Source organism: Physella acuta, unplaced genomic scaffold, assembly GCF_028476545.2.
Source record: "Physella acuta isolate Inbredline_101_S28 unplaced genomic scaffold, ASM2847654v3 ptg001698l, whole genome shotgun sequence".
NCBI lineage: Eukaryota > Metazoa > Mollusca > Gastropoda > Physidae > Physella > Physella acuta.
Genome location: NW_026733211.1, coordinates 19,438 through 31,796, shown reverse-complemented (window position 1 = coordinate 31,796; position 12,359 = coordinate 19,438). Strand labels below are relative to the sequence as shown.

General features: G+C 39.0%; 1 protein-coding gene across 1 annotated transcript in view; it reads right to left on the bottom strand.

The window, feature by feature from the left end:
* LOC131929960 (gamma-aminobutyric acid type B receptor subunit 2) overlaps window positions 1-12,359 on the bottom strand; it is a 37,023-nt gene that overhangs the window by 8,778 nt on the left and 15,886 nt on the right. The window contains exons 4-12 of the mRNA XM_059286345.1: window positions 11,466-11,573; window positions 11,136-11,201; window positions 10,044-10,250; window positions 6,534-6,653; window positions 5,864-5,986; window positions 4,572-4,716; window positions 3,790-3,940; window positions 1,319-1,451; window positions 689-796 (exon numbers count right to left, since the gene is read on the bottom strand). Coding sequence (XP_059142328.1) covers window positions 689-796; window positions 1,319-1,451; window positions 3,790-3,940; window positions 4,572-4,716; window positions 5,864-5,986; window positions 6,534-6,653; window positions 10,044-10,250; window positions 11,136-11,201; window positions 11,466-11,573 — 1,161 coding nt within the window. The remainder of the gene's footprint in view (window positions 1-688; window positions 797-1,318; window positions 1,452-3,789; window positions 3,941-4,571; window positions 4,717-5,863; window positions 5,987-6,533; window positions 6,654-10,043; window positions 10,251-11,135; window positions 11,202-11,465; window positions 11,574-12,359) is intronic.

Here is a 12,359-nt window from a genome sequence, read left to right as displayed (position 1 = left end):
GACGGAGGAATGAGTTTAAATGTACGTCTGCTAGAAAAGCGAGAATTTGCAAACATTCAACGCGATTAAATGCAAAGGATAATTACTAGGAATGGCGGTATCAACTCGCAAACACCTAACCATTGGGTTATTGATGCAACGCTTTCTACGAAGATCTGTTAAATAGTGACTTTTCTTGATGCGTATCTTTTACAAAATCTTTAGTATTTTCTTTTTACTGCAAGGTTCTTTGGAATCTTTTAACAAATTGTCAACCAACAGCAGTAAAGAATCGATTCTGTTTAAGAAAGTGAAACTGGGCCATGGCTAAATCCACGACTTCCTGTCTGATTTACAGAACAGTCACGCAAGAAGCTTTGATTTACTTCCGTTTTAACGTCGTCGAATAAATAAAAACCTCCATTACACGCACATATCTTAATTTCTGCTTTCTCAGCACTAATACAACAACAGACAACATTGATCTTTACGCAATCTTTTTCACTTTAAATATCTTTTCGCTAGGCATACAATTTGGTCGAAATCTAAAACCAAAGATCTCTATGTTTTTAAGTGACTTTTTAAAAATAGTTGGATAAATTCACATCTATTTTTATTAATCCTCGCCCACTTTCCCTACATTGTACACACAAAGATATGAAATTACTGTGTTATTATTTCCAATTTTTAAATTTTTTATCCGACTTACCTTCCTTTTGATTTGATCATTACGAAAAAGGGCATGAACTCTCCATGTCTTTGAGAAAAGAGCGCCAAACGATAGCGTGAACCCGATACAAGCCAGCCACAGCCTCACCTAGAGAATTCAGTAGAATAGAAGACTAATGTGTTTTAAAAAGTCGGGCATGGGAGTTTATTTATAGCTGTACATGTTCTGTCTACCGTATTTTAGGGAAATCACTTGTTATGTATTTGTTTACACCTAGGTGTGCTAACTTATATTTAGGCTGTGGGTTTTCGGGCGTGTCACCATGTGATTGTGTTGATGTGTCAGTGTGTTCTGTGCCTATGTGTTTTGTGCCCGCGTGTATTGTGTGTTTTTGTCCCGTGTTTTTTCCTGTGTTTTTTTTTCTTGTGAATTTTTTTCTCGTGGGTTTTTCTTCCCGAATGTTTTTGTGCCCATGTGTTTTGTACCCGTGTATTTTGTGCCCATTTGTTTTGTGCCTTGTGCAAAAACAAAGTTAGTAACCTCACAAAATAAAAACACCAACAATTACAATGCAAGTTTTGACCAATTCCGCCCCTCCCCCCCACCCCACCCCACCCCACCATACACCACAATGCGCACTTAAAGCGGTCTCGTGTTATCCCAACTCACCATGCATATGACGCTGTTGGTGTCTGAGAACCAATTGGCGTAATCTGACGTCAGCACATACACGAACACATACATGAGCAGACATCCCATAACGATGATGTTATTGATGGCTGGGCTTGACATCTTGATGTGCCTGGTTGAGAAATAAATTTAAACAAATTATTTTCTAAGGGGTCATCCATAAATGACGTCACGCTTTTTTAACGATTTTTACCTACCCCTCCCCTACGTCACGCGTCGTCACAAAAAGCCAGACCCCCCCTTAAATGACGTCACACCTCAACCTACAACCCCCCCCCCCCTCAAAATTGCAGTTGAATTTTTTTTAAACATCGATATTTTTCCAAAATCTTGTCTAAACTATTACAATTTACTAAAACAGTTATCTAAAACGCAAAATAATGTCTAAAATTCGTTTTCTAACATTGCTTTTTTATAATACAAAAATGTGACGTCGCAACATCTGACCCCCCCCCCCCCTCCCCCTCATCACACATCGTCACAAAATTACGGACCCCCCCCCCCCTGTTACGAAACGAGTCATCTGTGTGCTTTGTTTTGATGGTGGTGATGACTGCAGTGAGAGGTTAAACAGTTGTGTGGCGAATTAGACACTGTATATTACTTGATTGTTGAAGAAGACACCAACACAATTTCAGCTGAACAACTTTAATAACATAGATAATGGAACTACACCCTATATGGTAGTCTTACTATCGTCTAAGGAAGCAGAACTAGTTCATTAATAGTGGCTGGCCTAATAGGGGCCAGCCCTACCACACTTTACAAGAACACAAAAAAACACGACTACATTCTAACCAGCCTAACGTTCAACTGTCCTATCTTTCTGGCCCAAGCTTGACCCTGGGTTCCTTAACCCCTGCCTGACCCTGTCAGTCCAGCGCGGGGGAGGGGTGGGCGCCCTAGCCTGCACATAGCTACGGGGATGCATTGTGTCCCAGTTTAGGGGGGGGAGGGGAGGGCGGTACACGCTGTCACAGTTCAGGTGTGGGGCAGGAGGGGGGTGGGGTAGATACCCACTAGCGGTGGGACGAGGGGGGTTGGACTCAGTTATAACACCCCCCTCCCCCCTACGAGTGTGACGTCATTTATGGATGACCCCTAATTAAAAAAACTTCTGCATTAATTTCATCAGATCTACTCTAATGTTGCAGCTTGCACAGTAAGGTTAGAGAGGGATTTTACTAAAATATTTGAGACGAGCCGACCCGCAGCGTATCATACGCCGCTATTTAGTTGTTTTATTTTCTACTTTTCAGTAATTCATAATTTGTAAATTCGACAGTACCAATGCTGCCACTGAAAATATTTGCTTTAAAACACTACCCCCCCCCCCTTTCCCCTAACCCCGACCCTACACCACCCCGTGAAAGCAGCCTCCTCTTAGTTATTTCTTAGTTACCTCCTTAAGTTTAAAATCGAACAAAATTATCTGCCCCTAATAGAAACCCCGCTGTACGGCTCTACGATTTGTAAACATTTGGCTTTGTATAAATTTAGAGTGAACACCGCTCACCAGACAATGTTGGGGTGGGGTGGGGGTGGTAGTGATAGTGATAGAGAGAAAGAGAGGGGACTGCAAGGAGGCGCGTGCAGCTTGTTTTCTAACGGCTCACAGAAGAGAATTATATATACGAGCCGGCCCGCGGCATAACATACGCCGCTATTTAGTTGTTTCTAATTTTCAATAATTCATAATTTGTGAATTCGACAGTACCAACGCTGACACTGAAAATATTTCTTTAAAACACTATAAGTAGCTCGTTAATGACCATAACCCCCCCCCCTTCCCCCCCCCTCCTCCCCCCCCCCCCCCTCCGTTTAAAATCGTTGGCTCTGCTTGTAAACATTTAGAGTGAACACAGCTCACTAAAACCATGTAGGGGTGGGGAGGTAGGGAGAGCGTTTGCAGCTTGTTTTCTAACGGCTCGAAGAGGAGAATTATATATATAGATAGATTAGTGTAAGGCCCTAAACAGAACAAATACAGGCAGGCTAAACCAATCGTTGTCTGAGGAATGGTCGACACACAACAATGTCTAGTTTCTTACTTATGTTTGCTTAGGTATTTACATAACATCTGTTCCCCCCGTTCGAGGTTTATGTAAGAAAATAGTCTTTTTTTTTTTAAAAAAGGTATTTATGTAGAGGATTTATATCCGGGAGGGGTGCTTATATCCGGGAGTCGTTGAAATAATAAGCTGTCGACTATTGTTTTTTAGGTAGATATACCTCTAATATTGGCTAATGTTGTTAAAAAAAATACAGATGTTTTTATAAAATAAAATAAATTCAACAATTAAGATCCTTAACTAAATACCGTGTAAGTGAATCGATTTATAGAAGAACAATATGTTCTAAAATTTTGATATTAGATCCATAACCGTTTTGGTAAACTTTTTGTTTTTACAGTAGAGAGAATTGCACGTGTAGGGTAGAGCGTATCTCACCTGTTATTTCTGTAGAGGATATTGAAGACAAGAAACCCGACCCCCACCAGGAAACCTAAGGTGTTGATCAACAGAACAATGACAACAGCTGTGTCGCTAGGAGGTAGCTTCATCATCACGTAATGGAATCTGTCGCGTGGAGGTTGTCTCCCTGTATGGGTGGTGTTTATTTATAGACTGGGTTAGTTTTCTGCAGGGTTATAGTCTTGCTGTATGGACGTCTTGACATCCCCTAGTTACACTATAGTGTTTTATATGCAAAGTATCTGCACATATGCAAGGCATAATTGATATATTTAATGCATTAATTGTTCGTATGGCATATAAATGATGTATCATCAGCTTTTCCTGTTCGTGCCCAAGACACATAGGGCAGATGAAATGAAGCTCATTTGTTTCAGAGACCTCGGCATATAAAGGGATAGTTTGGTCAGCACTATGCCCTGTCATTATATATACATACATACATATATACATATATAAAGATATATATATATATATATATATATATATATATATATATATATATATATATATATATAAACATATATTTATATGTAATATGTACCTATATTTAAATGTGCATACTAGACAGTAGACACGGCATAACCCGCGGTGCAATGAAAATTACTATATATATATATATATATATATATATATATATATATATATATATATATATATATATATATATATATATATATATATATATATATATATATATATATATATATATATATATATATATATATATATATTCCGGTATGTTGATGAAGGCGTACCTTCAAAAAGCTGGTCTATCGGCACCGACCAATTAAGACCATCCACGCCCTTGATCTCTCCTACCAACGTCTTGCTGTCGTTGTAAAACAACACGATGTCGTGGGGTCCCATCCTCTGGCCATACTCGTTGAACGCTACAGTGCCCTGTGGGGATTCATACTATTGTATCAGATGACAACCTATCAGATCTACATCCTATACATTGGGTTTGGAGAAAACTCATCCATGTTGAGGTTTCTACGTTGTTACACAGCTTCTTCTTCTACTTCTTAATTGTCCTTAATTGAAATATTGAAGGACAATTCTTCCATTATAAATGACTTTTACGTGTTAGCCTGTTATGCGCCATAGAGGCCGTTGATTCCGATTTCAGCCTGCTAATCTTTCAGGATTTCCCTACATAGCCTGTGACCTCCCAAGAACAAACTACGAGGCAGTTGTTGTTTGATTTGGGAGTTATCTCTCCTAGATGGGTTGCTGTTCCTAGCTAATGGGCCCCATGTTTCCGGGGGTCCTAACTCGTGGCTTTTGGTGTTACCAGTCATACGTTTTCCGCCCAACCACGCCATCCACTATACACAACTAAAACCTACTGATTTTGCTCGCCTAAATCAAAACGGAAGTCATACGTTTAAAACCTACTGAAGTACACGTCTAAAACCTACAAGTCTAAAACCTACCGAAATACAAGTCTAAAATCTACTTAAGTGCAAGTCTAAAACCTACCGAAATACAAGTGTAAAACCTACTGATGTACAAGTCTAAAACCTACAAGTCTAAAACCCACCGAAATACAAGTGTAAAACCTACTGAAGTACACGTCTAAAACCTACAAGTCTAAAACCTACTAAAGTGCAAGTCTAAAACCTACTGACGTACAAGTCTAAAACCTACTAACATACAAGTCTAAAACCTACTGACATACAGGTCTAAAACCTACCGAAATACAAGTCTAAAACCTACTAACATACAAGTCTAAAACCTACTAACATACAAGTCTAAAACCTACTGACATACAAGTCTAAAACCTACTGACATACACGTCTAAAACCTACTAAATTGCAAGTCTAAAACCTACTGACGTACAAGTCTAAAACCTACCGAAATACAAGTCTAAAACCTACTAAAGTGCAAGTCTAAAACCTACTGACGTACAAGTCTAAAACCTACTGACGTACAAGTCTAAAACCTACTGAAGTAAAAGTCTAAAATCTACAAGTCTAAAACCTACAAGTGTAAAACCTACAAGTGTAAAACCTACAAGTGTAAAACCTACAAGTGTAAAACCTACCGACACCCCCTCAAATGTGATCTCCTGTAAGCTCTGTATCATGAGGTCAAACAGATCAGATCGTGTGTAGTTGAAGTCTGACAAACTGACCGTTTGGTTCAGGACACCACTGGTCAGTTTCTCCTACACCAGATTAGAGAACAATCAGATAATCTGGCGAGACCGTCTTTATACATAGGTCTTATTACGTATATATTAAAACATGTTTATATATGTATATAAATATGTGTGTATGTGCGAGTAAATGTGTGTGCGCTTGGGTCAGTTTGTGTGTGTGTGTATTACGTAACATTTCTTGAGCTTAAATTTACCCTTCACCTAGTCACACAGTTTGAATCTACTTCCTTCCCTCTCAATTTGTGACGATGCGTATGTGTAAAATATTGAATATTGCCTTAAGAAAATAATTGGATAGTGTTTAATGTTATCTAATGAATGCTGCCTTATGATATCATTAGAATGTTGTCTTATGTTATCTATAAAATGTTGCCCTATGTTATGTATAGAAAGTTTCCTCATGATGTCTATAGAATGTTGCCTTATGTTATCAACAGAATGTTGCCTTATGTTATCTATAGAATGTTGCCTTATATATAGAATGTTGGCTTATATATAGAATGTTGCCTTATATATAGAATGTTGCCTTATCTATAGAATGTTGCCTATTTACCTGGGTACGGTTGAGGGCTAATGCCAGTGCCCAGACAGCGTCGTATCCATAGGGATGGGTTCTAGACAGTTTCAACTTGCCCGCCCATTTCTCGATCGTTGTGCTGTACTCAATCGCTGTCTGTAACAGTATTGATTTGGTTGTCTCATTGATGTAAACAGCATTAGTTTGGTTGTCTCATTGAGGCAAACAGCATTAGTTTGGTTGTCTCATTGATGCAAACAGCATTGGTTGTCTCGGAAAGGCAAACAGCATTGGTTGTCTCATTGAGGCAAACAGCATTGGTTGTCTCATTGAGGCAAACAGCATTGGTTGTCTCATTGAGGCAAACAGCATTGGTTGTCTCATTGAGGCAAAAGGCACTGGTTGTCTCGGAAAGGCAAACAGCACAATGAGGCAAACAAATATAAGTTGTTAAAGCCAACTAGCCTGCAGTGGTTGTTCGTAGATTTCTATTTCGAAGTCTACTAAAATAATCCCGTAGTTTTAGCAGTATAACCCAGTTTTTTTTTAATTAAAAAAAAAAATCTCTCTTGAAATTCTTTATTTCATCTCGTTTTCTAAACTTAGCTGTGAAACATTTTTAAACAAATATTTGTTTCGTTCCAATGAAGAGGAAGGCATTCACTATTGTCTTGATACCCAGCTTTTTTGTTACTAATTAAACAGAGTAATTCATCTCTCGCTGCTGTTTTGTTATAAATGGACATGGATTGATTTATTCTAAAATTCAACCGTGGCCTAGCTCGAGGGCTAAACGATGTTTCACTTTTTAATTTAAAACTTTTATCTGCTTCAATACGAGTCTATTTATAACACGTTGTCCAGAGCAACGATAGGTTTTACGGCTAGTATTTTTAGAAAACACACAAAAAATAATTACATTTTGATGTAGGCTTTAATTTTTTTTAATGGGACGGTGTAATTGGATAGTAGACTACAAAGCCTGAATGTCTCGAGTTCGGACCCGTTCCCAGAGTCCACCAAGCTCTGATTGGTACCTAAATCACATTAGTAAAGGCGACTGTCCCTTCATATAGCGCAGTTACAGAAACAGGTTAACTCTACTTCATCTGCTTTCCCTAAGATAGTGACTATGCTGAGACCTCACAATTGAGAAGGTGACTATTTTGGGACCTCACCTTCCCTGAGATGGTGACTATGTTGGGACCTCACTATTGAGATGGTGTCTATGTTGGGACCTCACTATTGAGATGGTGTCTATGTTGGGACCTCACCTTCCCTAAGATAGTGACTATGTTGGGACCTCACTATTGAGATGGTGACTATGTTGGGACCTCACCTTCCATGAGATGATGACTATGTTGGGACCTCAGATTTCCTGAGATTGTGACTATGTTGGGACCTCACTATTGAGATGATGACTATGTTGGGACCTCACTATTGAGATGGTGACTATGTTGGGACCTCACCTTCCCTGAGATGGTGACTATGTTGGGACCTCACTATTGAGATGATGACTATGTTGGGACCTCACTATTGAGATGATGACTATGTTGGGACCTCACTATTGAGATGGTGACTATGTTGGGACCTCACTATTGAGATGGTGACTATGTTGGGACCTCACTATTGAGATGGTGACTATGTTGGGACCTCAGATTTCCTGAGATGGTGACTATGTTGGGACCTCAGATTTCCTGAGATGATGACTATGTTGGGACCTCACCTTCTCTGAGATGGTGACTATGTTGGGACCTCAGATTTCCTGAGATGATGACTATGTTGGGACCTCAGATTTACTGAGATGGTGACTATGTTGGGACCTCAGATTTCCTGAGATGGTGACCATGTTGGGACCTCAGATTTCCTGAGATTGTGACTATGTTGGGACCTCACTATTGAGATGGTGACTATGTTGGGACCTCACCTTCCCTGAGATTGTGACTATGTTGGGACCTCAGATTTCCTGAGATTGTGACTATGTTGGGACCTCACTATTGAGATGGTGACTATGTTGGGACCTCACCTTCCATGAGATGGTGACTATGTTGTGACCTCACTATTGAGATGGTGACTATGTTGGGACCTCACCTTCCCTGAGATGGTGACTATGTTGGGACCTCACTATTGAGATGGTGACTATGTTGGGACCTCAGATTTCCTGAGATTGTGACTATGTTGGGACCTCACTATTGAGATGGTGACCATGTTGGGACCTCAGATTTCCTGAGATTGTGACTATGTTGGGACCTCACTATTGAGATGGTGACTATGTTGGGACCTCACCTTCCATGAGATGGTGACTATGTTGGGACCTCACTATTGAGATGGTGACTATGTTGGGACCTCAGATTTCCTGAGATGGTGACCATGTTGGGACCTCAGATTTCCTGAGATTGTGACTATGTTGGGACCTCACTATTGAGATGGTGACTATGTTGGGACCTCACCTTCCATGAGATGGTGACTATGTTGGGACCTCACTATTGAGATGGTGACTATGTTGGGACCTCACTATTGAGATGGTGACTATGTTGGGACCTCACTATTGAGATGGTGACTATGTTGGGACCTCACTATTGAGATGGTGACTATGTTGGGACCTCACTATTGAGATTGTGACTATGTTGGGACCTCACTATTGAGATGGTGACTATGTTGGGACCTCACCTTCCATGAGATGGTGACTATGTTGTGACCTCACTATTGAGATGGTGACTATGTTGGGACCTCACCTTCCCTGAGATGGTGACTATGTTGGGACCTCACTATTGAGATGGTGACTATGTTGGGACCTCAGATTTCCTGAGATTGTGACTATGTTGGGACCTCACTATTGAGATGGTGACCATGTTGGGACCTCAGATTTCCTGAGATTGTGACTATGTTGGGACCTCACTATTGAGATGGTGACTATGTTGGGACCTCACCTTCCATGAGATGGTGACTATGTTGGGACCTCACTATTGAGATGGTGACTATGTTGGGACCTCAGATTTCCTGAGATGGTGACCATGTTGGGAGCTCAGATTTCCTGAGATTGTGACTATGTTGGGACCTCACTATTGAGATGGTGACTATGTTGGGACCTCACCTTCCATGAGATGGTGACTATGTTGGGACCTCACTATTGAGATGGTGACTATGTTGGGACCTCACTATTGAGATGGTGACTATGTTGGGACCTCACTATTGAGATGGTGACTATGTTGGGACCTCACCTTCCATGAGATGGTGACTATGTTGGGACCTCAGATTTCCTGAGATTGTGACTATGTTGGGACCTCACTATTGAGATGGTGACTATGTTGGGACCTCACTATTGAGATGGTGACTATGTTGGGACCTCACTATTGAGATGGTGACTATGTTGGGACCTCACCTTCCATGAGATGGTGACTATGTTGGGACCTCACCTTCCCTGAGATTGTGACTATGTTGGGACCTCACTATTGAGATGGTGACTTTGTTGGGACCTTACAATTGAGATGGTGACTATGTTGGGACCTCACCTTCCCTGAGATTGTGACTATGTTGGGACCTCACCTTCCCTGAGATGGTGGACGTGTTGACGTCACGCCGCAGGTAAACATTATCGACCACCAGATAATTTTTACTGGCTGTGACCACCTCGTCCCTGGAGCAGGGCAGGGGTTGTTGCCCCTTGAAAAATGTACCAATCCAGCCGTCGTACATGCTGTCCCCTGTCAGGATCCATTGGTAGGATTTGCCATAGATGCCGTGCTTGTAGGCCTGGAGGAGAAAAAGAATAATAATTATAACACACACATACTTATATATATATATATATATATATATATATATATATATATATATATATAGATAGATATATATATATATATATATATATATATATATAGATAGATATATATATATATATATATATATATATATATATATATATATATATATATATATATATATATATATATATATATATATAGATAGATAGATATATAGATAGATATATATATATATATATATATATATATATATATATATATTTAGATATATATATATATATATATATATATATATATATATATATATATATATATATATATATATATATATATATATATAAACGTTTTTTAAGTTCCCATAAATATAGGCCTCTTGCCATTTAATCAGAAATGCTACAGATTGGGTTGGTGGTCATCCATAAATGACGTCACACTCGTAGGGGGAGGGGGGGGGGTCCGTAATTTTGTGACGATGTGTGATGAGGGGGAGGGGGGGGGGTTCAGATGTTGCCACGTCACTTTTTTTGCATTATAAAAAAGCAATGTTAGTAAACGAATTTTAGACGTTATTTCGCGTTTTAGATAACTGTTTTAATAAATTGTAATAGTTTAGACAAGATTTTGGAAAAATATCGATGTTTTAAAAAATTTCAACTGCAATGTTGAGAGGGTCGTAGGTTGAGGTGTGACGTCATTTTAGGGGGGGGGGGTCTGGCTTTTTGTGACGACGTGTGACGGAGGGGAGGGGGGGAGGTAAAAATCGTCAAAAAAGTGTGACGTCATTTGTGGATGACCCCTTAGTTAAAAATACATCTAGAAATGTGGTTCATTTACAGGCTCGTGTACAATACAGAAACTAAACACATGCTTATACCTGGCAAAAAACGTAAGGAGCCAAGTTACTTCTAAACGCCGCCATGATGATCCGTGCGTCATATTGCTGCAGAGATCAAGTATATGTGTGAGCATGTGCAGGTATGTTTCTTATATATATATATATATATATATATATATATATATATATATATATATATATATATATATATATATATATATATATATATACATATATGTGTGTGTATATAAATATTTGTGTATATATGTGTGTGTATATAAATATTTGTGTGTATATATATATATATATATATATATATATATATATATATATATATATATATATATATATATATCCATTCTTACTCACTTTCAGCCTAATCATGTGCTCCGAGATCTGGTCGGGGTCTGTGATAATCCCTGACGTCACCAGTGTAAAATTGTTTACGGCCAAGTAGGTGTGGAAGTTCGTGATTTGCTGAAAAAAGAACAAAGTTTTCGATGACAAACTGTTCTGGTACATCTAATAAAGTGGATTTCACGATGACTTTTCTTCGTCCAGTGCGCACAGCACGATGCAGTTCTCATACGTGTGATCTCCTGTGTCTCGTCAGTTATAGTGCTAACAACATGTAACAGTAGCACTTGTACGGGCGCTCACACAACTCCTGGGTTATATTTTCTATGATAATTTCTTGTAACTTTTATGACCCCCCCCCCCCCACCTCAAAATAAAAGGCACAGTTTAGCATAGAGCACTGGACAATATAATTCCTTTAACATTAGAATGGCTTGCCTATCTAAAGAATTTCAACTAACTCATTGATTTTCCGTTTTTTTTAACGCTATGTTTTACTATTTAACTAAATTAGTTACATTTACTATTTTTTACCACACAATTTTTTAACAACGCTTGTAACTTACATCTATTTTCTACACATCTTGAAGAGAGTTCAGTTTGCTATTAAAACATCATTTGGCCGTGACTAGCCGTCACACTGTTTTTTTTTTTCATTTATTTTTTGTTTTGTTTCAAAGTATCTTCTCACATCTCACTTTTATCAACTGATTTCATAATATCTCGATCACTCACATTCATTCATATTTTCTTACATCCCACGTTATCTCATCTCATTTCCCATCCCACGTTATCTCATATTATCTCACTCCCCCAAATTATCTCACATTATCTCACTCCCCCAAGTTATCTCACATTATCTCACTCCCCCAAGTTATCTCATATTATCTCACTCCCCCAAGTTTT